This window comes from Biomphalaria glabrata, chromosome 2, assembly GCF_947242115.1.
Source record: "Biomphalaria glabrata chromosome 2, xgBioGlab47.1, whole genome shotgun sequence".
Lineage (NCBI taxonomy): Eukaryota > Metazoa > Mollusca > Gastropoda > Planorbidae > Biomphalaria > Biomphalaria glabrata.
The window spans coordinates 23,153,309-23,180,600 of NC_074712.1; the positions used below are offsets into that span (position 1 = coordinate 23,153,309).

Genomic DNA, 27,292 nt, shown 5'->3' on the forward strand with positions numbered 1-27,292 from the left:
TATTAGCTATACATCAATACACTCAATTCAAGACACAATGTCTGAGTTTTGAGTAGGCTTGGAACAAGATGGCAAGTGTAACAACTGATGGAGCTCGATTTTTTTGACCGAGAGCCATAAACTTGAAACAGGAAAGTTTGCATAAAGCTGCATGTAATTTAAATATTAAAAAATACAATATCAGTAGTAATGAACTTTACTAGAGGTAGGGGAATTAACCACGAGTAGTTCTGATTTATGAATAAGTAATCCAATGCATCCGTTAGCAAGCATGGGCAAGGCAAAGGAGAAGAATATAAAATCTCAAGGATGAAATTGTTATGTTACTTGAAGAACCTTGACTGTGGCTTTGTTAACAATATTTCTAATGAAGAGTGGAAGACAAAATATCATGTTTGTTATGATCGCTATTGCAATTGATTGCTTACATATGAAATGTAAATGCATGTTTAATCTTTTCAAACAAGGCTTTCCCACTTCTACAGGCAAGCAAAAAAAAATAGTTTTTTGTCATTTTCCTTTTCTGAAAGGTGAAACTATCTTTAGTGAAATGATTAAAAGTACAACACTTATTAAGAGAAGCTGATTCAGCTCCAGAGGACATAACTCAAAGCAAAGAGAAGTTCCAGAGGACAGAACTCAAAGCAAAGAGAAGTTCCAGAGGACATAACTCAAAGCAAAGAGAAGTTCCAGAGGACATAACTCAAAGCAAAGAGAAGTTCCAGAGGACAGAACTCAAAGCAAAGAGAAGTTCCAGTCATCACTACCACGGGAGCTTTATGAGTGCCAGAAGCTGTATTTCCACACTTAAAAAACTTTGCTGCTGTTCACACTATTTGGGTACACATACATCAGTTCTTCTTCTTCGTTCTCATTTTAGATGTTGGAGGGTTCAGATCAGTAATTCTGTATCTGAGATGAACCGCACAGTGGTTTCCAGATCAGGCAGTTCTCCGAATAGTCTTTGGAGAGTCTTGTTCGGGTCCCTTGATTTAGTATGCACCATTGAAGGACGTGGTTAGCATTCTCTGGTGATGCTCCACAAGGGAAGGCCTCACTCGTCCCGACATTTAACTTTCGAAACATAAATTGTCTCATTCAGTGAGCAAGTATTATTTTGTGTGGAAACTAAACAAGTATAATCACTAGTCAATGTTGACTGACTGTAATTTGACAGCAGTCATAGGGTTAACAACTAGTAAGATAGTTTCACAGTTAAGAAACATTATGCACGAGTATAAGAAGTAAAATACTGCTTATTAAGTACAACTGTATATTTGTGGGGATTTTGTGATATAAAAGGACATCAGCAATTAAAAAAAATCGTAATACAGTGTATATATGAATTAAAAGACATTCTACACAGCAAGCTCATCTTTCTAATATATATATATATATATATATATATGCAGACCGCCATTACCAAACTTCTTTTAATGCGGCCCCCGATACAAAAATGTTGCCCACCCCTGCTTTACACTACCTTAGAGTGTCAACTTTGTCTAATTCCACAGAAATGGAAACAATGGTAACAGTTCAATGTCTACTAAACATTTTAGTAATACAGTTTACAGTAATACAGTAATACAGTTTAGCTCTTACTTATACTAAACTTTAAACATCAAAAACGCCCCTCGAGGAAATGTAAAGAATTATTTCACAAAATGTTTAATACAAAGCAAAATGTAAACCAGATTACGCTTTAAATTATGAAATTTTTAGAAAAGATAGGGCGGATAATCATGGAGGAGTTCTTTTAGCAAATAAAAAACACTCTTATAGCAGAAGAAATTACCTTACCTAACTCAAAAAATATAGAATCAACATTTTGTAAAATTAATACCACCTCAACATCCCTAATAATAGGCAGCATTTACAGACCACCAAATTCTTGTTTATAATACATGCAGAAACTATGTAATCAGATTACTACACTTAAAGAGACAAATAAAAATGCAGTTTTTTTGGATTATGGGTGATTTCAACCTACCTGATATAAATTGGAAAAAACAAACTATAAATAAACACCAAAATCTTAAAGACATAAATGAGCTTTTCATAGAAACTTTACACAACCTAAGTTTAGATCAAATCATTAAAAAGCCAACTAGATTAAACAACATCTCTTCTTAACCAACAGACCTGGATTAGTAGTTGATTATGATATTATCCCTGGTCTATCAGACCATGAGATCATAAAAATACACAGTCAGATAAAAGCAGTAGCCAATACAAAACCCAAAAGAAAAATCGTACTCTGGAATAAATGTAACCTAACACAACTACACCAAGCTGCATTAAACTTTCAACAAACATTCTTATTAGAAAAAGACATTAACCAACCAGTCGATGACCTCTGGAATTTCATTAAAAACCATCTTAAAAGCATTATAGAAAATCATATACCAACTCTATATTAATGAAACAAAATAAATAAATGCTGGTTTAATAATAGACTAAAGAAGCTTTGTAAACAGAAGGAAAACATATATAGAAAATTTAAAGAAACTAATGCAGAAAGAGTTTACAAAAAGTATATAAAAATTAAACACTTAACCCAAAAAGTAAGCAGACAGCTGCAGAGTGAATACATAAACAATGTAATATCTAAAGATAACAACAAAAACCTATGGTCATACATTAAGTCTAAGAAAATGGAAACAACAGGCATAGCGCCATTAAAAGATGAACATAACATAATACATAATGATAATGAAACTAAAGCAAACATCCTAAACAAATACTTTGCATCAGCATTCTCAGCCCCAGGAGACAAAGACATATTACTGAATTTGAACCAAGTAGACAACATAGAAGATATAGTAGTACAAGAAATTGGAATTCAAAAACTATTAGCCAACACCAAACCAAATAAAGCTTCTGGACCTGATGGTATTCCAGCTAGATTACTCAAAGAACTAAGCAATGAGCTAGCCCCAGTGTTCAAAATACTCTTTCAGGCTTCACTAAACCATGGCAGAGTACCAAAGGACTGGAAAGAAGCTAATGTCACCCCCCTATTTAAAAAAGGAGAAAAATCTGACCCAGGAAACTACAGACCAGTATCACTTACCAGCATCACATGTAAAATCCTAGAACACATAATATGTAGCAACATCATAAACCACTTAGACAAACATAATGTCCTCACACCATACCAACATGGCTTTAGGAAATATAGATCATGTGAAACACAACTAATAGGACTAATTGATGATTTTTCAAAAGGTTTAGATAATAGTGAACAAATAGATGCTATCTTACTAGATTTTTCTAAGGCTTTTGACAAAGTTCACCACCATAGTTTGCTTAAAAAATTAAAATATTTCGGCATTAATGGTCCACTGCATCAGTGGATTAAAGATTTTCTGATAGGGAGAGAACAAACTGTAATAATAAATGGCTCTAAATCAACACCGATAACAATAAACTCAGGTGTACCTCAAGGAACAGTCTTGGGTCCACTACTATTTTTAATTTACATAAATGATTTACCAAATTGCATTACTTCAGGAACAAAAGTCAGATTATTTGCAGACGATTGCATAATATATAGAACAATAAAAACAACACAAGACACAGATATTTTACAAAGAGAATTAGATGAATTACAGAAATGGGAATCAAATTGGAGCATGTCTTTCCACCCAGAAAAATGTCAGTTGTTAAGAGTAACAAAAAAAACTAAAACAAATTAATTCCACTTATCTTATTCATGGCAAACCAGTAACACAGACTAAAAACGCAAAATACCTAGGTGTTATAATAAATGAAAAACTGTCATGGAATCCACATATTGATGAAACTACAAAAAAATCAAACAAAGCATTAGGATTTATTAAAAGAAATTTCTATAAATCAAATAAGAACATAAAACTAAAATGTTACTTAACCTTGGTTAGGCCAATAATAGAATATGCATCCTCCGTTTGGGACCCCTCAACTCAAGAAAACATTAAGAAACTGGAACAGACACAAAATAGAGCAGTGAGATTCATAACAAACGAATATTCACATTTGACTAGAGTAACACCTTTAGTAAAATCACTAAATTTAGAAAGCCTTCAGGACAGAAGGCTCAAAAGTAAAGTAGCAATCATACATAAAACACTGAACCATAATCTTCAAATACAAAAACAAAATTTAATAAAATACTCTGAAAGACACAAAGATAAAGGCACATTCCTCGTCCCATATGCTAGGACAAATTTGTACAAATACTCCTTCTTCCCTAGTGCTATTAGAGCATGGAATGGGTTGCCTGAGCTAGCCAGGAAAACCAGTGACTTGGCAGAATTTAAGTCATTGGTTAATATGCATGATGAAAATTTAATAATTCGTGACTATCAGGACTATCCCAGTATCCCTATAGACCTATAGACTTAATTGTTATTGTCGACCCCCCCCCCGCCTTTTTCCCCTGTACAACACAGTAATATTTTCTTCACCAAACTCTCCCCATCCCTCCCCCCCCCACCCCCATATCAGTAAATACTAACAATGGTTTTATGAACATACAGGGGAAAAAAACAATGTGACGATATGGAAATGATGATCACTTCAAACACACGTCTAGGGCTAGCCACCAATACAATGTACAATACACCTGATGGAAAGTGGTTCCTTACAGTAAAGCTTAAAACACGAGTTAATGCTTTATTGAAGTTCATATAAATTTTGGTACAACATTCAGACTATTTTTAGGGGGCTTTTTAAATTCTATTTATTATAGGTTTTTATTAAAGTGCATTTATTTTTTCACTTAGGTGTCCTACCCAAGTTTTCATGGTGGCCCCAGCTGTTCATGAGTCATGGAACGATGGGCCCTTTTACGTCATTGTTGATACGCTTCAGGCTGTGGGCCCCTAATGGCCGTGGGCCCGGGTTCATTGAACCCCTTCGCGCCACTACCGCTGCGTCGTCCGCTAAGAGCATATCTTTTATGAGGGTGGGTTTGAGTTTTGGCCCTCAGTCTAGCAATATTTAGAAGTTTGCCATCAAATCTGGAATGAAGATTTATGCCTTTGGTGGATTTGTCAAACGCGTGGTGGATTAGCATTGAAGAGAAGGTTGGGGCCAGGACACATCCTTTGTTTGACTCCGATGTTAATAATGAAACTTTCGGAGCAGGCGCCGTTGAATTGCACTGTACCCATCATATTTTGAAGGTCTACAAGGCATGGGTTCTTAGCACGCTACTGTACGGCAGTGAGTCGTGGACAACCTACACAAAGCAAGAGAGGAAATTAAACTCATTGCATTTGTGCAAGATGCGTACTTGTTGACAACTCTGCCCTAGACATCCACCAGGGGACTCACTTGAACTTAGGTTGGTCTGTCTTTCAACCAGTTCCCCTCACCATTTCTAGAATCACATTAACAAAATATATACAACATGGAATTATTTCTGGCGGGCAGATGTCATTCATTCATTATTTTAGCGACTCGCCAAAATGTTTTCAACGGCTATTGCGTATAATTTAAATGAAGCTCCACACGGAACGAGACGATATCATTAGAATCAACAAAAGATGAATAAGACTTTTTAAAAATAAACGTCCAGGATTTGGTTCAAGCCACTCAACAGAATTGTTTACTGATATTTAGTAATAGATCAAGATTTTGGAGCTTTACAGTTACAATTCTACTCTATTAACCTAAGGGAGATCAAAAAACAAAACATATTCGTAGCCTAAATATTAACAATTCAAACCTATTAACCTAAGGGAGAGCAAAAAACACAACATATTCGTAGCCTAAATATTAGTAGCTTACTTCCCTTTATGGTATTTGCATATTTTGACAAACTTATAGTCACGGTATGCTTGACAGTGACAGTCGTGTGTACTTACTTATTTATCATTGAAGTTTTCACTTTTTCTTTTACTCAAAATTATTTTCTAGTTGAACGTGTCACGGTTTTCAATTCTCAAGTTTCGAGTTCACTTCTTGGGGTCAATCAGTGGTTCCCAAAATTTATTTTTGGCCCATGGACCATGAACCCCTTTTTTATAGTCATAACTTGCATACAGAACCCCAAGTGGAAAAGACCACTTTTACTTTAACATGGAATAAAATTTAAAAAAAAATTACAAAAAAATTTTGTTGAAAAAGTAATTATTGAACTTTTGTTTCAAATAAAAAAAAAAGAAAAAGATCTGGATTACTGCGATGAGGGAAGTGTATCCGGTTTAATGTTTGTGAAAAGATTGATCATGTTTTGTTACTTTGTTATTTTACATGTTTCGGATGTTCCTTCACAATTGAAGATAATTTACTACTTAGACCAAACCTCCAGCAGGACGACATGGGATGGGAGAGGGTAGAGTCTGAACCCGGGACCATCGATAAGTCCGAACGACAGTCCAACCTGCAAACTGCAAGTCCAGGCAGACATCCAATGGAATGCACCTTCTGCCCAATAGGACTTCCGGACAATGTTACATAATGCAGAAGAGAAAGTTGAAAATGTTTCAGCCATGAGTTCGAATTCGGGTCGTTTCCCCCCCCCCCCTTTTTTTGTATAAATACTTTTTAAAAACCAATACGGCAAAAATTTACCCAGATATCCATTTCTTTCTACCCCTGACAAAGAAAACAGCCCAGCGACTCTTTTTTCTATACAAACTCAATAGCTTTAAACTAAACAAGACGATCCTTGAGACTTCTTACTGCGCGACTATACAAAATCTGCTAACATACGAAATAACTTGTTGGCAAGGCAACGCCTCATCTAAACTGTTGCGGCGTCTAGAAAACATCATTAAAAAAAGCATCAAAAATTACACTTACAACATTACCACATTTAAAGGAACTTTTTCAACAAAAGTGCCTAAGAAAAATCAAAAAAATCTTGGAAGACAACGCCAACCCGCTCCATCAGAACTACGTCAGGTCGTCGCGAAGTGGGCGACTGCTGTCAATCAAAACAAGAACAGAGCGGTACAAAAACTCGTTCGTACCTCACTCGGTCAGACTGTATCACCGCCACTCATTGATTAGGGAAAAGCACCAAGATACCTGTGTGTAGTCGCTGAATGAACTCTTTATGTTGTGTCTGTTGTATTTATGTGTATTTTTCTGTTGTGTTGTCTTTATATGAGAAAAGAGTCCTTGTAATCTCAACAAATTTCCGTAAGGATCAATAAAGCAGTCTTAGTCTTAGTCTTTCCCATTGTTCCAACTGGTCCAGATAAGGGAAAGAATCATGAAGTATTGAGAAAGCTAAATATAACCTTTGTTTTTCTTGTTAAATTTGGCCCACAGGTCTTAGCATTACGCGGCGCCCCGGGCGAGTGTTATAGACCCCTAAGTGAAAAGCTACATAAATGCATAAATTACAAATAAAAAAACAACAACAACAAAGCCAAAACATTTTGTTGAAGTAGAGCTTGTTGCAATAAAATGTTTAAAAATGTATGTCTTGTTGAAGTAGAGCTTGTTGCAATAAAATGTTTTTAAAATGTATGTCTCGTTGAAGTAGAGCTTGTTGCAATAAAATGTTTAAAAATGTATGTCTTGTTGGAGTTTGATGATATTGTATTGTGTATTTATTATTTATTATTATCTTTGCTTGAAAGGAATCACGACACTTATTCACTGCTGAATGATATCGATTTAAATATGTACTTTTAGATAACCAACGTACATCTGTGTGAAGTAGTCAGCGATTATAGTCTTCCTCATTTTCCAAACAATGCTCTTCTTTATCTAGCCAGCTGTTCGATGCTGAGCTGTAAGCTCTTTTCAAACAAAGTTCAGCTAGCAATGTAACATTGAAGGCATTCCTTTGAAAATTTTGAACTGTTCTAATTACAGAATTAAGAGATCCATGTAAACGTTCACTAAGATTGTTTGCGACTAAAGGATGTCACTAAATGACAAAATTTACTGAAAATACATTCGGTACAGCTTTTCTTTTTAATATGTCAGACACCTGTAATACTGAATAATCATTCGTGGCAATTGTTTTTTTATTTTAAAATTTATAAAAGTTACATTTTGAGAAACGCTGGTCTAAAGGATCTAGGTCTCCACCAAGGAGTGCTTCACTTTTAGGGCGAGACTTTGTGGGGGTGGAAGCGCTTAGACCAAAGTAGCAGTTAAGAAAAACCACTACTATTTGAGAGACTGTGTCTAGCTTCTATTAGTGGATGGGGATAATCCTTTAAGTTGTACAAGTGTGTTGTCTTGACTAAACGTGACTGGAGTGGAGACTCTCTACTGGAGACTAGCAGGGCATGTCAAGAAGTAGTGGTCACATATTTACATAGGCCATGATTTCAAAACAATGATTTTCCTTTATTGAATTCAAATTGTTTTTTTTTTTTTTTGCATTTTCATTTCATATATATATATATACTAGCCAAATATTACCCGCAGCCCGCGGGTCTTAATTTGCGTATCACTGGTATAGTCACAGATATAGTGTATTAGAAACAATTAAACACAATAATAATGTTAGAAGTAAGGCGAATGTGAATTTAAAAATAGTTTAAATGGAGCTATTAAAATAGTTAATCGACCTAATCCAGTTTTCAAATTAAAACATAAAAACATATATTTATATATTATATATATATACTATATATTATGAGTGAAGTCGAATTTAATAAAAAAGAAAGACACAAAGATAAAGGCACATTCCTCATCTTGCCTGTCCAATCATAGTGTATTTACCGGTACGTGACGTTTTGGCGCGAGCCGTTTTTTGGCGCGAGCCGTTTTGGCGCTGGGGACGTTTTGGCGCGAGATATAATTTGACGATAATTAAAAAAGCACGTAGCGTTATAATGTATTTATAGAGTAATACTTTCATATAACAAAAACCATGTTAAAATCTAAAGCTTTATTACGCTGAATGGCGACAGTAACTCCACACATAGTAAAGATCAAAACACAGAATGTGGTCAGTACAAACACTAACGTGAATCTACAAATATAAACAAACACTCTGGGCGACAATAGATAGAAACAAATTCACGACACTAAGATACTTTGAAAAGATATATTTTGAGAAATTGGGTAGGGGTGATTTGGGTGACACATCTCGCATTGACGCAGGTAGAGTTAAACAAATGAAGACAAGACCAGCACCGGCCACTGGTCGTTGGCGTCATGAGTCTGGCTATCATCTCCTTGGGACTGGTCATTACCTGTGACACCACCTATCCCGCCCCCTCTCTTCTGCGCACAAGAAAATGATGTGAAACGCTAAAACACATTTACATGTAGTAAATGATAAGTCACATTGATTAATGGACTTGTTATAGCTCACATAAAAATGAAGGTTTTAGGAGCAGATAATAATTACTCAAATAACATATATAATGTACGAAAGCTACTAATGTTTTTCGCTTAAAAATGTGTTTAAAAATGATAACAAACAGATTTTTTCACTATTTTATACCGAGACAAACAAAATATATATAACCCCCCCCCTCCCGCTCCCACGATAACTTAACTTAATAACTTAATAAATTAATAATTTTGACTATTTCAAGCATGCATACTGTGAAGTATGGATGGCAGCCTGGTGTTGTGTAATGTTAGAGATTTAACAATAATTAAATAACAAACTTAAATACCAAAAATAGCGGACACAAATATTTCTTCTGTAGGTGAAAAATATGTCTTAACACAAAAACCCATGCAAAACATAAATATGCATAATTCTTTTTAAAGAAATAATACAATAAACGTACATAATGTATTTCACGCCAAAACGTCACTTGCGTTAAAACAGCGGCGCCAAAACGACCTTCGCGCCAAAACGACGGCGCCAAAATGGCGGCGCCAAAACGTCCTGCTTCGTGTATTTACACAGCGCGTGTTAGATATGGGCGACACATGAATGGAACTATTAAAATGTATCAGTATGTCAACGCGGCCTAAGTCACATTTCGCAACTATATCGAACGAATTTATGTAAAAATGTTTTTGAAACACAAATTTGAATCTTAATTTTATTAAATGATAAAATAAATAGACTATATGTTACATGTACATGTGTTAAATGTATTTATATGTGTGTGTACATAATTTTTATTACATTATGACCATTCATTCTTTCGGAAGACGTTTATTGTGCCCTAGAATAGGTTCTTCCATGAGTTAGTGGACTAATTGTAGATTCCCCGCCATTACTAGCAAGGGGGTCTGAGGGAGCGCTACGAGCTCCCCCAGTGCGGGGCGAAGCCCCGCCGCCAAGCACTATTTCTGATATTGAAAACCAACAAAATGCATATTCTGAGGTATCTACAGTGCAATTTCCTGCTCTTAAAAAGTTCTATTTCAAAAACCTAATGTGCTATTCTTACTGACTTAGACCCTCCCGCGCCGATCGGAGCATTTGACGTCAAGCTGTTTCTATAAAAATCTGTCACTGGTAATGTCTGAAGCTGTTTCCATAAAAATCTGTCACTGGTTATGTCTGAAGCCTCTTCCCACCTGCCATGAGAACCTCCATGAATGAGTGGCGTCAAGTTGTACTAGGATATCATTGCAACTCTTCTTATGCGTAATTCATTTTGTCGGAGAACATGTCCAGCAAACCTCATGCATCGCTCTCTCACAATCTTACTAAGGGGTCGACTCCCAGTTCGGCATAGGATTTCCTTGATTTAGACCCGATCTCTATAACTGACTCCTAAAACCTGTCTTAGCCATCTTTGTTGAGCCACATTTAGTGTTTTTCCATTTCGGCAGATGACTATTCACTGCAGTTTATTAATGAGCCCTGCCACTGGTAAAAATGTGTAAGCTCTCTTGAATACGCTCTTGGAATTAAGTGACTGTAGTTTGCTTTAGATTTTATATCGAAAAGAGAAGTTTTATCGTCAAAGTCATCTGTTGGAGGTTTTCCACCTAAAAATGCTCTGTAGGGGATCTTAAACTCAAAACCATCTGGAGGGGTTGGAAACTTTAAAAAAAAAACATCTGTAGAAGAGAGGTTTAAACTCAAACCCCCCGATTGGATTAGCTACGCTCAAATAATTTTAGTGTGTAATTTGCTTTTTTGTTTTATATTGAAGATGTATTTTTAGCATCAAACCCCTCTGAATGGGGGTTTAAACTCAAAACCCCTTTTGGCTACGCTCATAGCATTTTCAGTGCGTAATTTGCTTTTTTTCTTACACTGAAGATGTATTTTTTATCCTCAAACCCCCCTGGCGGGGGGTTTAAACTTAAAACCCCTTTGGAAGTTTGGCTACGCTCATAGATTTGCTTTTTTTTTATATTAAAGAGGTACTTTTTAGCTTCAAACTCCACTGGAGGGGAGTTTAAACTCAAAGCCCTTTGACTACACTCATAACATTTTGAGTGTATGGTTTGCTTTGTTTTTATTATTAAAGAGGTATTTTTTACCTTCAAACCCCGCTGAAGTGGGGTTTAAACTCAAATCTGAGTCAAAACCCATTTAGCTACGCTCATACACTAGCGGATCCAGAATTTTGGAGTGGGGGGGGGGGCGATTTTTTTCCAAACCCTAACCCTAACGCCCAGTAAACCCTAACCCTAACGCCCAGTAAACCCTAACCCTATGCATAAACGTGCGTACAGCATATACATATATATATAATTCAGCAGTATTTCTCAGTATTTTCTTGCATTCTTCACTGCAGAAACGCATTCTCCTGACATCTACAGCTCTTTATCCATCAGTGGATGCCAAAAGCGTTTTCTTGCATTTTTTCACTGAAGAAACGCTTGCTCCTGTCATCAGCTCACTATTCATCAGTCAGTTTCGGGGCGAAGCTCCGACTCTAAAAGCGTTTTTTTTCATTATTCACTGAAGAAACGCATTCTCCTTACCTAAAGCTTATTATTCATCCTATTAAAAAAGAACCTTTTGAATAATGTTGTACTTGACAAATGTTCTAATATGAATTTATAGGCCCTTAATACATTGCAAATAAAAGCGATTTGTTCTATGAAAAGATAAGATATCCCACATATTTAGATTTAGGCTTTGAGGATAGCCACCGAAAAAAAAAATTCGATAAATATTATTCAATAAAATTCAAGCATAAATTGTGAGCTATAGTCCCAAATTTAACTAGAAAAATATTAGATTGAGTAAAGGTTGCAAAAAGGCGACTCATCTCAATCGTGACTCTTATACTGAAATTTTTTTTTGAATTCTAACTTTTCCAAACCAAAGTCTTTCTTAAAATAATTATGATAAATTCATGTGAAATTACATAAACTCTGTCTGGAAAGGGGAGGGGTGATAGAATGAAAACGATTTATCCTCGCTCCTTTTTTATAATTTCTGCTAATGATTGCATTTGGCATTAAAGAATAGGGGTGGGGCGAATCGATATAAGAATTTAATTTATAGCAAATATAAATTATATTAGTGGCTGATTTTTTTTACATTTTGTAATTTCTTAACTATAATACAAAAAGAAAAAGTATTGCTTTGTCCGATGAGGGAAAGGAGATGGCATGTATCGCCACTCCCACCTTTTTCCTTTGTCATTTTATATTTACTGATCATAAAATTTAAGATTAGAGTGTGGTGCGACATAATATACAAATGAGTTCACATATCAATTACATAGATATTCAACTATTTTTGTTCACAAACTATGATTTCTCCATAAAAGAGTTTACGTGGGAAGGGCTGTAGAGGTATTCGCCTCCCCCCCCCACACACACACACCAATAGGACAACAGGGGAACGACATAATATAAAGATCGGTTAAAATATCAATAACAAGTTTTAATCATAGATATTTAATTGATTCTGATAGCAAGCTGTGATTTATAGAAATAAATTGGACCGCCTCCCCCTCACTCGAAAGTTTATGGTTTGATGCTATCGCGCCCCCCGACCCCACCAAATCGGTCAACATACTAGAAGGGGGGGGGCGAAAAAATCTAAAATACTTTGAAATATAAATAATTAGTATATATTATTAACATAAGTAATAAATTCGTATACAAATTGTGTGACTTCTATACTAAAATTCATCCGCCCCCCACCTTCGGGGGGGGGGGGGGTCGGCCAAGTGGGGGGGGCCATTGCCCCTACCGCACCCCCCCCCCCCTGGATCCGTTTTAGAGGGGGTTTTAAAATCAAAATCTTCCTTAACTGTGCTCTTGGAATTAGGGGATTTTCGTTTGCATTTTTTTGTTTTGTTTTATAGAAGAGGGGGAGTTAACTGCAAAAACCCCAGGTAGAGGGCTTAAAACTCAAAACCCCTGGTAGGGGTTTTTAAACTCGAACCCCTTTGGTAGGGGTTTTAAACTCGAACCCCCTGGTAGGGGTTTTTAAACTCGAACCCCCCTGGTAGGGGGTTTTAAACTCAAAACCCCCTGTGAGGGGGTTTTAAACTCAAAACCCCTTTGGTTGTGCTGGGGCAAGTGATGGTTTAGTATTAAAAACTCACCTAAAATAAACAAAATCAAAGCAAAAAATCAGTCATTAAATTCCGACTCACCCCCTTTGGGGGGGACGGGATTTCATATAGGCCCATGTGCGCCCTCTGGATTTTTTGCAGGGGGGTGCAAGTTGCCACCTTTGGCTCGAAGTCGTAGCTTCAAATTTTTTTATTACAGAGAATATTAAAGAAAAGAATTGGTGCCCCCTCGCCTCCCCCTCCCCCATACCTATGTGATATTAAGCTCACTGTAAATATTTGTTTCATGAAATTAAAAAATATATAAACACTAACGTAAAAAAACTATTTACTGTTTATCCTTGCGACCCATGCATCCCAACCATGGGCGTAGCCAGGGGGGGGGGGTTCAAACGCCCCCCCCCCAAATGAAATCCCCCCTGGGGGGGGGGTGATCGGAATTTAGTGACTTAGCTTTGATTCTGTTTATTTTAGGTGAGATTTTAATACAAAACCATAACTTGCACCAGCGTAGCCAAAGGTTATTAGTTTAAAACCCCCTACCAGGGTCAAAATCCCTCTTCTATATAACAAAACCAACAAAAAAAAATCCAAGAGTATAGCTAAGGAAGCTTTTGATTTTAAAACCCCCTCCGAAATTTGCGATAAACTCCCTCTTCAATATAAGACTATCCATACATCAGTCACCAGATTCTATGAGCGTAGCAAAGAGGCGTTTTGTGTTTAAAAAAATCTATGAGCGTGGCCAAAGAGGTTTTCATTTTAAAGCCCCCTTCAATATAAAAAAAGCAAATTACACACTCAAAATTCTATGAACATAGCTAGGCCAAGGAGGGGGGGGGGTGAGTTTAAACCCCCCTTTTCCAGAGGGCTTTTTTTAACTTTAAAACCCCTCCTGATGGTTTTGAGATTAAAATCCCCCTACTGAGAGTTTTGAGGTTGAAAACCTCTCTCTTCAATATTATTATAAAGCAAGCTACAGTCACCAAATTCTATGACCGTAGCTAAATGGGGTTTTGAATTTAAAGATATTTAGATTTTTTAGTTTAAAACCCCACAACAGATGATTTTGACAATACAACTTCCCTTTTCGATATAAAATCTAAAACAAACTACAGTCACCTAATTCCAAGAGCGTAGTCAAGAGAGGTTACGCATTTCTACCAGTGGCTGGGCTCCATTAATAAAGTGCAGTGAATAGTCATCTGCCGAAATTGAAAAACACTAAATATGGCTCACCAGACAGATTTTAGGAGTCAGTTATAGAGATCGGGTCTAAATCAAGGAAATCCTATGCCAAACTGGGAGTCGACGCCTTAGTAAGGTTGTGAAAGAGTGTCGCATGAGATTTTCGAGACATGTTCTCCGACAAAATGAATTACGCACAACAAGAGTTGTGATGACATCCTCGTACAACTTGGCGCCACACTTTCATGTAGGTCCTCAGAGCAGGTGGGAAGAGGCTTCAGACATTACCATGACAGATTTTTGTGGGTACAGCTTGTCGCCAAATACGCTGAACGGCGCGGGAGGGTCTAAGTCAGTAAAAATAGCAGATTAGCTTTTTGAAATGATTTTTTTTAATAGCAGGATAATGCACTGTAGATACCTCAGAATATGCATTTTGTTGGCTTTAAATACCGGAAATAGTGCTTGGCGGTGGGGCTACGTTCCGAGCTCCCCCAGACCCCCTTGCTAGCAAGGACGGGGAGTCTACAATTTTTCCACTAACTCCAGGAAGAACCTATTCTAGAGTACAATAAACGTCTTCCGAAAGAAGGGTCAGAATGTAATAAAGATAAATTATGTACACACACACACACACTTTTTTCTTGCCCGTGGGTGGGGGGGGGGGACAGAGGGGGGGAGAAAAAATTCCCTCCAACCCCCCCCCCCCCCCCGAAAAAAAATCCTGGCTACGCCCATGATCCCAATGGTTAGAATTGGTTGCCCAGAATCCAGGAGGGTGCAAGTGCACCCCCTTGAACCCCTTTGCGGGCGCCCATGATACAAAAGATGTTTCATATTGTGTTGTTTGATACAGAGGATGTTTCCTATTGTGTTGTATAAGAGATACAAGAAAAGAATATGTGATCAAGGTAAATACGACTACTAAGAAAGAGCCACTTGACTAGATCTTCATTTAAAAGCTGGTAAATTGTTATGATAGTGTAAAACACAAGAAATTATTATCAAGTTAAACAAGGCTTCAATACAACTCATTTTTGTCCTAACTATTTTCACAAATTTAGACAATAAAAAAAATTTGTACTCGTATACACAAACTTTCCTCGCTTTAAACTTGAACTTTACAATCAACTCTGGGCTACGTGATTAAATATTTAAATTAATTATAATACGTTACAGAAACTAAATACTTAAATTAATTTTAATACGTTACAGAAACTAAATGTTCAAATTAATTGTAATACGTTACAGAAACTAAATATTGAAATTAATTATAATAAATTACAGAAACTAAATATTGAAATTAATTATAATACGTTACAGAAACTAAATATTGAAATTAATTTTAATACGTTACAGAAACTAAATATTGAAATTAATTATAATAAATTACAGAAACTAAATATTGAAATTAATTATAATACGTTACAGAAACTAAATACTTAGATTAATTTTAATACGTTACAGAAACTAAATATTAAAATTAATTATAATAAATTACAGAAACTAAATATTGAAATTAATTTTAATACGTTACAGAAAATAAATACTTAAATTAATTATAATAAGACGTTTTCTCAATTACATACATCTCGTCAGCTTGATCTAATTGACTTCAAGTCCTAGTCGCGCGGTATGCGCTCTGGACTTGGGTGGTCTCAATGATCCCCGGGTTTGAACCCTGCCCACTGCCATACCCGTCGTCCTTTAAATAGGAAGAGACATCATGAAAAATGTCAAACCGTTTTGTTCAACATCCAGATAAAGAAGATAAAATAACATTCCCAAGTAAAAAGCTGTGTTTCCCCATTAAGTACTGTTGGAAGTAAATGTCGGACATACAGTTCCATTCCGAACTGGTGTAAAAAGTCAATTTTACTGAAAAATATATATGATAAACATAATATGTGATTTTACAGTTTATGATCTACTAACAATTTAAAAAAAAAAAAATCTTTATAAGTCTAGTTTCTAACGTTCTTTTTGTCTTGAGTTTATTTTCTGTCCTAATTTGAAAGGATTTGTTTCTTTTTTTCTTTGTCGTCCTATGAGTTTGCTGGTGTCTGGTACGGGTCTCACAGGCTTTTGTTTTTAAACATCGGATATTTGATAAGAAGTAAAGAGCGAGCAAGAGTAGTACACAAACACAGCAAGTACAAACAAAGTAAAAACATAAACATGTAAAAACAAAACAAGTAAAAACAAGACAAGTAAAAACAAGTAAACATGTAAACATGTAAAAGACATTTTCTACTTTGCTTGATTGTGATCTAGGCATTCTAAAGAATTCAAACAAATGCTTAGGAGACGGAGAATCATTTCGCAATTTGCCTGAAATGACAAATATGCCTGAGCATATATATATATACTAGACATATGTTACCCGCGACCCGCGGGTCTTTATTTGCGCATTACTTTCGTTATAGTCATGCACTGAGAGTGTTTTGTAAACAATTAAACGAAATAATAATGTAATAAGTAAAGCGAATGTGTCAATGTAAAAATAGTGTGAATGAAGCTATCAAATCAAAATAGCTAATAGGCTTAAATCCATTTTTTTTTTCAAATTAAAACATTTGCTTGTAGGCCTACATATATTTGATTAAAATTTGAGATGAATAGACTAAATTTTGTATGTTCATGTGTATAAAGTATAAAGTAGATCTTGAGGTAGACATAGATCTAAATCTACACTAATCTAGAGTTAAAAATTGGCTTTTATAGAGTTCATTCTGTGCTGCGTATGTGTGAACTTTTTTTTCATGAAAGAATGAATATAGGCCTATCTCAACACGGCTACGCAGCTTTAGCGAACAGCGAACGAATGTATTAAAAATGCTTTAGAAAAACAAATTTGAATGTTAATTTGATTAAAATATGAAATGAATGGACAATAATTAGTATGTTTATGTGTTAAGGCATAAAACTATCTTTGCGAAAAGAAGTTTTATCATCTTAGAGTTCAATAAGAGTTTTAGACCTAGGCCTAGGGAATAGACTCAGTAGAGAGATGTTGTTACGGTCGTAGCGCAGCACGGTGTGCATGAATAATGGTGCGAATTTGTGTAATGAATGGAAAGGATGTTGAAAAGGGGAAGCCGGGAGTAATTGACAGGAAGAGGAATGAAATGTTCGGATTTACATAACTTGTTGTAATATTAAAGTATTTATAGAGTAATAACCTGAGAGTCTATTATTATTTCGAAGAGTCTTGTGTCGTAACAAGTGGCGCCCAACGGAAAAGGCAAGACCTGCGTTATAACGGTATCTAATTCCTGTCAACGGAGGTATTACTAGTACTACAAAGTGTAACAAAATCTCTAGATCTCTAGATCTATTAGGATTGAGAGAGTTAGCGTCATCTAAATCTCTAAAGCTATGTACTAGACTCACTGGTAAACATAAACCTTTAGTTGAAACTTAACTAAAAACATTATTGCTGAATTAATCAACTGGATTAACATTTAAATCTAGATTTATATCATTATAATTATTATGACGGCCCATTCTCTACATTCACCAATGTGAAAACGTACATCTTCATTGGTCTGGCGGGTCATAGTTCTCAACAATAACCTTTAACATTCAATATTAATGGAAATTTGTACGATTATTAGCACTGCTGTGGGCAACACTAGTGAATTTTGACTACGGTGGAGAACAGTGCCCATTTAGGACCAACGGATATACACTGACCACGGCATATAGACAAACAACGAAAGATTCATATCACCGGCGGAGAATATACACTAGCATTGGAAGTTATACCAGCAGGAAGAAGAGTATTACGGGAAGTAGATACATATTTGTATTCGAGTAACATTAAACGTTTGGTTCATTACATTACATTTAGATATGAACATTGTTTCCAGGCATTAAGTATAGGAGAATCAAATATATTTAATGGATATGGCCAGATAACTCGATAAAGAAAAATTACAAATGGCGGATAAAGCTGAAATAGTTGCTTTGAAAGAAGAAGGGAGACTATTGGAATTAGAAGGAGCAGAGCTGAGAAAATATGTACAAAAAAGATTAATAGAAAGAGAGAAACTAGGCAAGGAAAAGGAAATAGAGAAAGAGAAGTTAGCCATGGAAAAGGAAATAGAGAAAGAGAAGTTAGCCATGGAAAAAGAAAGAGAGAAAGAGAAGTTAGTCATGGAAAAGGAAATAGAGAAAGAGAAGTTGGCTATCAGTAAAGAGAAATTATTTACGGATAAAGAAATTGAGAAAGAGAAGCTAGCTATTGAGAAAGAAAGGTTAGCCATAGAGAAAGAAAAGTTGGAAATAAAAAAAGGAAAAGCTGAAGAGCAAGGTACTGGAAAGAAAAATGACGTGTCTGGAAATAAATTGTCAAAATATAAAGGTACAATGTTTGATGAGAATAAAATAGACATAGATATTTTCTTAAAGAAGTTTGAAATTGAAATGAAAGAATTGGCTTTTCCTGAAGATAAATGGACATTTTTGTTATCGAAGTCATTTGCAGCGGAGGTACCGTCAAAGATCTGCATGAATCAGAATAATTACCAAATAGTAAAGGAGCAATTACTACGAACATTTGGAAAAACTGAGGCGTTTTATCGTCAACAATATGTTAATTGCACCATTGAAACCAACGAGGATCCCCAAACATTTTTAGACAAGATGAATAGCTACTTTGACAATTGGACAGAGTCATCAAAAATAGAGAAGACGTTTGATGGACTAAAGGTATTTCTTATGCTGGATAAAGTCATTTATGAGAGTCAGGACGAACTAAAAATATTCCTGCTGGAGAGAAAGCCAAAATCTGTAGATGAGATTGTAAAATTAATAAGGGCTTACAAAGTGGCACATCCTGAAAAAAAGTTAAACAGAGGTAGCGATATTGAAGAAATAGTAGCATTTAATAGAGCTAGAGAAACACAAGACAGTTATAGCAACAATAGAAGATTTAGATATGAAGGACAGAATAGGTTTAGAGGACAAGGAAGGAGCCAAATAGATAGTAGACAAGGCCAGTATAATAGCTACAGAGGGAGATATCAAGGAAACAGACAGGGAAGATATGATGGCAGAAGAAATGGAAGAGATCAAAGTTTGTCGTTATTGTCGAGTTCGGGAAGTCTAGATTGTTTTCAAACATTTGTAGGAAATAAGGCTGCAAGAACGATAAGGGACACTGGAAGCACTATTGTTGGAATAAACCGAAAATTGGTTGAAGATCATGAATATACTGGAAAAAACAAAGCATGTATTATGTTTGATGGTAAAACAGTTCGATTACCCGTAGCCCGAGTGAACATTAAAACACCGTATTATACCGGGAGCGTAGAGGCATGTGTTATAGACCATGATCAAATTGATTTGATTATTGGCAATATACCAAACATAAAGAAGTGCACGGAAAATGAGATAGCAGTTTGGAAAAATTGTTGTGGAATGGCCACTACTCGATCCTGTAGTAAAGATGTAGAGGAAGGAGATTTGGCAAAGTTGTTCGAGTTATCAACTATGGAAAAAGAGCAAGATGAAGAACAAGATGAAAACACAGAAACAATTAAAATCAAAGACATAGGATTTAACAAAGAAAAATTTATCACAAAACAAAAAAATGATCCAGAGTTACTCCAATTAGCAAAGAAAGGAGGTAGAGGAGGAAGATTCTATGTAGAAAGAGGAACTCTTGTTAGAGAGATTGAATGGCATGGAAAAAAAGTAATCCAGTTTGTGGTACCCAGAGAATTCAGGCAGCTTGTAATGGAAAATGGACACGATATAGCACACACAGAACATCTGGGATTACACAAAACGAAACAAAGAATATTTCAGAAATATTATTGGCCATCAATTAATAAGGACATAAAAAGTTATGTGACTTCGTGCCAACTATGTTCTAGAAAAGGAGCAAGAAACATAAAAGCACCATTACAAAGGATGGATTTACCAGATAGACCATTTAGTAAAATAGCGATTGATTTAATCGGTCCAATGCCAGTGGTATCAAATAGGGGTCACCGTTATATCCTAACTGTGATAGACGTGTGCTCCAGATGGCCGGAAGCTATCCCACTCAAACGAATTGAAGCCAGAGATATAGTACAAGCATTATATACGTTATTTACAAGATTTGGATTTCCTAGAGAAATATTGTCAGATAGGGACACTCAATTCAACTGTCAATTGGCTACAACATTCTTGAACATGTTTGGGATACAGCAAAGGTTTACAACCTCGTATTATCCACAGAGCACTTGTGAACGTTTTAATGTCAATCTAAAGAAATCATTATATAAAGTAATGGATGATAAACCCAAAGAGTGGGATATGGCAATACCGTCAATACTATTTGCATACAGGGAGAGTCGTAATGAAATAACAGGGTTTTCACCATTTCAAATGATTTATGGAGGAAATCCACGAGGTCCAATGACAATATTGAAAGATTTGATAATCCCACAGGATCATGTAGTAACTAATGACAGTTATGATATTGTGACAGAAACTAGAAATCAGATTATAAAGGCATGTGAAGAAGCGGATAGACAGATGCTAGAGAGAAATGAATTAGCACATTCCATAGTGAATGAACATAGAAAAATGGCGGAATTAGAGGTAGGACAAGATGTTTTGGTCTTACATAAGGATAACAATAATGCTTCGGCCACAAATTGGCTGGGACCATACAAAGTAGCAAGGAAAATTAGCGATATGGATTATGAAATAGACATTGATTCGATGTTAAAAATATTTCATGTGGATTTGTTAAAAGAATTTACACCAAGACAAAGAAGTGAAGAAAGGAGTAAGGATGAGTCAATGACAATGAGTGCCTGTGTGACGGAAGAAATGGAGACAGAGGAAAGGTTTAGACCAATAGAGACAGTGGCAACAGAAAGTAGGCAAACATGGAAGGATGTCATGGTGGATGGAGTTTCTCTTGATAGAGCTAAAGAAATCAAGGCACTAATTGAGGAGTATAAGAATATTTTTACGGATTTACCTGGGAAAACAAGTATTATAGAACATGATATCAAGTTAACTGGCAAAGTACCGAATAAACTGCCACAATATACGATCCCATTACACCATAGAGAAACATTACAGAAGGAAATTGATGAGCTACTAACACTTGGAGTGATAGAACCATCTAGTTCACCATGGGCTGCACCAGTCGTGCTTGTTAAAAAAAAGTGTGGCAACTTAAGATTGTGTGTGGATTATCGACAGTTGAATAAAGTCACACAATTTGATCCATTTCCAATGCCACAAGCAGAAGAAATGTTTACTAAGCTAAAAAATGCAAAGATTTTTAGCACGTTGGATCTGTCACGAGGATACTGGCAAGTACCTCTAAAACAAGAAGCTAAACCATTATCGGCATTTAAGACACCTTCGGGCATATATCAATGGAATGTGATGAGCTTTGGCTTGGTAAATGCTCCAGCCACGTTTAACAGAATGATGGCCAAATTATTGAGCCATAGAAGAGACACAATTTGTTATTTAGATGATATATGCATTTTTAGTGAGCAATGGGATGAGCATATACAAAGCCTTGGAGAGGTTTTTAAAATTATCAAAGAAAACAATTTAACATTGAAACCAACAAAGATAAAAATTGGCCTAAGTGAAATTTCATTTTTGGGGTATAAGATTAAAAATGAGTACATTACACCATTGGAAGAAACTGTATCAAAAATATTGGACATTAAGGTACCAAAGACAAAGAAGCAAATTAGAAGCCTTTTGGGGTTATGCAACTTTTATAGAAAATTTATCGCAAATTTTTCAGAAATAATTGAACCACTAACAAATCTAACAAAGAAAGGAAAACCTAACAATATAGTGTGGACGGAGGAATGTCAAGAAGCACTGGACATAATTAAAACTTTCTTTTCTGGGGCACCGATTTTGAAATTACCTGACAATACTAAGGAATTTATTTTGGCTACAGATGCATCAGCCATTGCAATAGGAGGCTGTCTAATGCAAAAATGGAATGGTGTCCCACATCCTGTTTTATATGTGAGTAGAAAACTGACAACATCTGAGTTGAAATATGATACCATTGAAAAGGAAGGACTAGCCATTGTATGGGGTATAACAAAATTAGGGTTCTACCTAATGGGAGCTAAATTTGAACTATGGACGGATCACGCTCCCTTGGCCTTCATTAATACAAATAAACTAGGGAACAACAGAATAGCCAGATGGGCATTGCAACTTATGGATTATAACTTTGAGGTCAGGACAATACCAGGGAAAGACAATGTGATAGCGGACACATTATCACGGTGTACCTAAGACGGAAAAGAAATGGAAGTAAGGAAAGGAGCTTGGCCACGTCAATTTTGTTTCTGTTGGTTGGTCAAAAGAATAATGTCAGTAAAATCATTTCGGTGAGAACACAATGAATAGCAGTGTAATGAATAGACATCTATAACAGATTGGAACATTTTGTAAATATACACATATTACATGTATATGTAATCGAAGACTGTATGGATTGACGAAGCTTTGTTACATGTGTGAGGTGTCGAGATATTAATATATGGTGTTGTATTGAGAATTTGATGAAACCATTGTTAGAAATGTAAAATATAGTATTACAGTTACCAAGTTAATTATAGTTATAATTGTGAATTATGAGATTTACTCTGATTGATTCGTTTGGGGAAGTCTGGACATTATACATTGGGATGGATATAAGTAATTTTGAACCTAAAATAATAATGTAAAGAATGATGATATTTAATTTTGCTGTTGGAGGGTTTTGTTGTCGTTGGTTTTTACCTGGTTTAAAAGAATGAGAATTAATTAATGAAGAGAATATAATTATATGGAACAGTGATTTATAATTGTATTTGATATTTAAAAGACGTTCGATGTACATCGAACTTAGCAAACAAGGGGGGTGTTACGGTCGTAGCGCAGCACGGTGTGCATGAATAATGGTGCGAATTTGTGTAATGAATGGAAAGGATGTTGAAAAGGGGAAGCCGGGAGTAATTGACAGGAAGAGGAATGAAATGTTCGGATTTACATAACTTGTTGTAATATTAAAGTATTTATAGAGTAATAACCTGAGAGTCTATTATTATTTCGAAGAGTCTTGTGTCGTAACAGATGTTTTAATGTGTAACCATTTGGTAATGTCTAATGAAAGAAAGAATGTTCGCCAGGAAATCTGTAGTCACAGATATCAGGAACTAATTTATGTAAAAAATGCTTTTGAATAATCCAGTGGATTGGATTTAGATGTATGTTAAACGTAGCTAATGATCCTTTCACATTATTTCTCTTTCGCTACGAAAATAAAATTAGTTTTGCGAAAATGGGTTTACCCATTCTTATCTATTAAAAACGAAAAGAGCGATAGCTTTGTTAAATGAATGGGATTATAAAGTGAACAATTAAACGAAATAATCTTTAGTACGCGATTCATGAATGAATATAGATCTAGGGCTCTAGGCCTATCTCAACTCGGCTTCGCAGCTTTCGTACACGAATGTAGCTTTAGAAAACCAAATTTGAATGTTTATTTGATCAAAATATGAAATGAATGGACTGTAATTAATATGTTAATGTGTTAAAGTATAAAACTATCTGTGCGAAGAGAAGTTTTATCATCTTAGAGTTGAATTAGAGTTTTAGATCTAGGGATGGGATTATAAAGTAAACAATTAAACGAATAAATATTTAGTACGCGATTCATTACGGTATATGAAAGAATGTTCGTCAGGAAATCTGTAGTCACAGATATAAGGAACTAATTTATGTAAAAAATGCTTTTGAAACACAAAATCGAAGGTTAATTTTATTATATAATTAAATCAATGGATCTTCTTTTGTATTTTCATGTGTCAAAGTAAAAAACTATCTGCGCAAAGTGTATTTCTTAAAATTAGATCTAGGTCTAAATCCTTTCTATCTTTTCTCATGCCAACATTGTAGACATGGCCTAGATCCATAAAATACTATAGCTGTAATAGAGTCGGACAACTTTATTTTTTTTTGAGGGTCTTAAGTTTGTTTTAGGGCTACAATACATACACTACGGTCTAAGTTAGTACCCAATGAACATTCCTGCCTAGTTTTATCAAGATTGGTCAAGCGGTTTTGATGTCTATAAGTAACATACATACACCTCACATTCTACTTTATAATATAGATGTTTGTTTCTTTTCTAAATGAGTCAAAGTCACCACCTTCACTATGTTTATTGACTGATTGACTCACAGTCATCACCTTCACTATGTTTATTGACTGATTGACTCACAGTCACCACCTTCACTATGTTTATTGACTGATTGACTCACAGTCATCACCTTCACTATGTTTATTGACTAATTGATTCATAGTAACTCTCTCCGCATATCTTTGTTGTTTGCTATCGATGTTTGTTTGTTTGTTTATTATTTTTAGCGGCCCCCGAAAGGTGAATAGACGCTATGAGTTATGTGTTCTGTCAGTCCGTCCCATTTAGATCTCGTAAACTTGGAAAGATATAACAAATCTGACATCATGATATTTTAGACCATTCAAAGTTCTGATGCAACAGACACTTTTTTCTTCTCTGAATTTTTTAAATCAACTATGCAAACAGTTTTTTCATAAAAATACACCTTTTTTACAACTATTCACTATTAATAGCAACAAACACGGTTAGTAATCATCTTCTTTTTTGAAGTAACGTCTGTATTATATAAGATAAGATAAGTAAGGGAGATGACCATGTACCATATTTTTTTACACTTTTATGCTAACGGTTTTAGATTTGTTTGTCAAAAAATTTTTTTTTTTTATTTTATTACTAAGTTATGTAATCTCAATTCTATAAACTATCTACATTCTAATTATTCCATTCGTGATGCGGTCTTTGTAAGTGACACCTAGAATTTAGCTATACCTTCTAAACCATCAGTTCATTGAATACATTCATTGAACACATATGAATATTATCAATACAACAACAGTGCATATAAAGTACAGCATTGCTTTCCCATTTTACCTACCTGAGCGGACCTTTTCGGGAGCCGATTTTGAGTTTGTGTTTCCACACAAACAGTCTTTGTAACCTTGTTATTTTAATCGTTTCATTGTTTCCTAATTTATGGAAGAAATCATTTCTCCTGACCTTGACCTTTCTGTTTTGTTCTTTCATTAGAACTTTCTAGCCTGGCTTCCCTAACTTCCTGTCGCATTGTGTCTTGAAGTTTGGGATAGCTGACTCGGAAGAGTTGACTCTAGATTGTTTTATTACTAAGGTTCTCTCCGTGACCAAGTCTAGTAGCCTAGCTCGACTGGGATATTGAAATGCTGGTGTAGGACGGGGACCTTGTAGGTAAGAAAATGGACAATAGGTCTAGTTTTTGGCGCTGTGACCAAAATAAATATAGTGTTTAAAAAAGTCATTCGAAATACGGCAAAAATCTTAACACTTTGCACAACAGACCTAAAGGGAAAAGGCCGCTATTAGTTATATTTGATGTTTCTGTCCATCGGGTCTATCTCAAGACATAGAAAGATATGGAAAATCTGATTTTCTATTTTGCAGCTTTCGAAAATCTGATGTACACATGACTTTTTATCTACTAAAAACGAACCGTTTTGTATTTTAAATGAAATTTCTAAACTTTGTTTTTCCTTAACAATACACCAATTTTAAAATTACATCCAATTATGGTACGAAATAGGGGGAGAGAAGTGGTGAGTAAAAGATACTTTGTAGAGAGAAGTGGTGAGTAAAAGATACTTTGTAGAGAGAAGTGGTGAGTAAAAGATACTTTGTAGAGAGAAGTGGTGAGTAAAAGATACTTTGTAGAGAGAAGTGGTGAGTAAAAGATACTTTGTAGAGAGAAGTGGTGAGTAAAAGATACTTTGTAGAGAGAAGTGGTGAGTACAAAATACTTTGTAGAGAGAATGAGTACAAAATACTTTGTAGAGAGAAGTGGTGAGTACAAAATACTTTGTAGAGAGAATGAGTACAAAATACTTTGTAGAGAGAATGAGTACAAAATACTTTGTAGAGAGAATGAGTACAAAATACTTATTAGAGAGAATGAGTACAAAATACTTATTAGAGAGAATAAGTACAAAATACTTTGTAGAGAGAATGAGTACAAAATACTTTGTAGAGAGAAGTGGTGAGTACAAAGTACTTTGTAGAGAGAAGTGGTGAGTACACAATACTTTGTAGAGAGAAGTGGCGAGTACAAAATACTTTGTAGAGAGAAGTGGTGAGTACAAAATACTTTGTAGAGAGAAGTGGTGAGTACAAAATACTTTGTAGAGAGAAGTGGTGAGTACAAAATACTTTGTAGAGAGAATGAGTACAAAATACTTTGTAGAGAGAAGTGGTGAGTACAAAATACTTTGTAGAGAGAATGAGTACAAAATACATTGTAGAGAGAAGTGGTGAGTACAAAATACTTTGTAGAGAGAATGAGTACAAAATACTTTGTAGAGAGAAGTGGTGAGTACAAAATACTTTTGTATTGTTTATAACGCTTATGCACACACAGTTTCGTTATTGCTCAAAAATATATCTACTCGTTGTAAAGAAAAACAAAGCTTATCCAGGGAAAACAACTCCGCACTTACAACTACATCTGTCAATAAAGAAGAAATGATTTCCCTTATTCGATACCAAAAAAATAATTAGTTACCAAGAATTACTTGATTAATCGGTTAATTTTTTAATTAAGTTCGTGATTTGTTAGGTTCGATAAATAATTGTTTCAAGTTTCAAC

At 35.3% G+C, this 27,292-nt stretch overlaps 1 protein-coding gene across 1 annotated transcript in view; it reads left to right on the forward strand.

The window, feature by feature from the left end:
- LOC129924657 (uncharacterized) overlaps positions 1–22,844 on the forward strand; it is a 35,032-nt gene extending 12,188 nt beyond the window's left edge. The window contains exons 2-3 of the mRNA XM_056021126.1: positions 19,690–21,552; positions 22,495–22,844. Of these exons, the coding sequence (XP_055877101.1) occupies positions 19,690–21,552; positions 22,495–22,844 (2,213 nt within the window). The remainder of the gene's footprint in view (positions 1–19,689; positions 21,553–22,494) is intronic.
- The last annotated feature ends 4,448 nt before the right edge of the window (positions 22,845–27,292 follow it).